The sequence below is a fragment of the Tupaia chinensis genome, unplaced genomic scaffold, assembly GCF_000334495.1.
Source record: "Tupaia chinensis unplaced genomic scaffold, TupChi_1.0 Scaffold000024_1, whole genome shotgun sequence".
Classification (NCBI taxonomy): Eukaryota; Metazoa; Chordata; class Mammalia; order Scandentia; family Tupaiidae; genus Tupaia; species Tupaia belangeri.
The window spans coordinates 719,269-720,595 of record NW_006159454.1 but is presented as its reverse complement, the minus strand read 5'-3'; the positions used below and the strand labels follow the sequence as shown (position 1 = coordinate 720,595).

At 57.6% G+C, this 1,327-nt stretch overlaps 1 protein-coding gene across 1 annotated transcript in view; it reads left to right on the top strand.

The window, feature by feature from the left end:
• YPEL1 (yippee like 1) overlaps positions 1-1,314 on the top strand; it is a 13,317-nt gene extending 12,003 nt beyond the window's left edge. The window contains exon 5 of the mRNA XM_006140196.2: positions 73-1,314. Within this exon, the coding sequence (XP_006140258.1) occupies positions 73-162 (90 nt within the window). The 3' untranslated portion in view covers positions 163-1,314. The remainder of the gene's footprint in view (positions 1-72) is intronic.
• Positions 1,315-1,327: the final 13 nt, after the last annotated feature.

The window sequence follows — 1,327 nt, the reverse complement described above, 5'->3', positions numbered from 1 at the left end:
GTGCCAGGAGTGAGACGGAGCTGCAGGCTGCCTCGGACTCAGTCCTGAACCGCCTCCTCCCTCTCCCCCAAGGAGCACGCCTTCGAGAGCAGTCAGAAATACAAGGAGGGGAAATTCATTATCGAGCTCGCGCACATGATCAAGGACAATGGCTGGGAGTAAAGGGGAAACCTGCCCTTCGCGTTTGAATATATTTTGTGAAAGACGGGGACGTGGTGACTGCGGACGCCTGAACTCTGACCTCGCGGGCTCGCCCTGCCAGCCCCTGCCAGCCTTCGCGTGTCCCGGCGCGCCCTTGGGTAAGGTGTCCCTCCGATCCGGTCCTCTCCACGTACGCGGCCGCTCCGGAACATTCTCCTGCGACCTTCCCTAACTTCGCAAGCTCAGGAGAAAAAACGACCCGGCTGATGACCCCTAGCGAGCGCTCCCGCTCGGCCTGCGCCTGGTCTGTGCGGTGTGGCCGCGTCTCCACAGGCTCGCTGTGACCGTCGGGCTCTCGTCCTCGCTTTCTCAGAGTCAAGGTAGCGTAGATCCCCACCCCCGCTTTTTCCCCCCCCTAGTTCACAAAACTACAAATTGGATATTTGTCTTTCAGATGAACTGTTCAGGCATAGTGTTCCTTTGAGAATCTTCTAGAAGCAGTCAACAAACTTAAACAGCAAGGTTTGGGATTTTTTCGGTTTTTAGTGCAAAGACAGGACACCACTGAGAGGCTGAGCCGCACCCGAAGGGGTGCCTGCTGGACACCCCCGTTTCCTTTCCATGTCTAGGAAGCCAGTGAGCTAGACCTTAGGACTGTCCCACGGGCCCGCAGAGGCTCCAGCCTCGCAGGGTCTGGTCCTGGTCCCGGCCCATGGCCCTCAGCCTTCACAGTGGCCAAGTGGCTGGTCCATGCAGTTACTGAGTCCCACATCTGACCAAGTAAGAGTCGGGTTTCGTTCTACCCTGGACGTACTTGAAGAAAAAATTATTTTTGCAGAGGAGAGGCCGACAGGGAAAACTTCTATCTTTTCAGAAATGGTTCAAGTTGCAAGGCGGGCTTCACCTTTGTAGGAGAGGTTTGGCTTGCTGCCGGTCCCCCTGCCTGCAGGGACCTGTCATGGACCCATGGGAAGGGACCGGTGCCCTCGCCAAGCCCTGTTTCTCCCACTTAGTTGTCGCCTTGGTCCACTGTCCATGTGGGTCTCTGCTGGGAGTGGGGTTTGCCAATTTGCAGAGAACGAAGGCCAAGAGACATTCCAGATAAGATTCGGTTTTCAACATTTTGTAACCTGAGGGCAGAGGGCCCTGGGCGGGGCGGGGCGGGGGCGGGGGGAGGAGGGGGGGC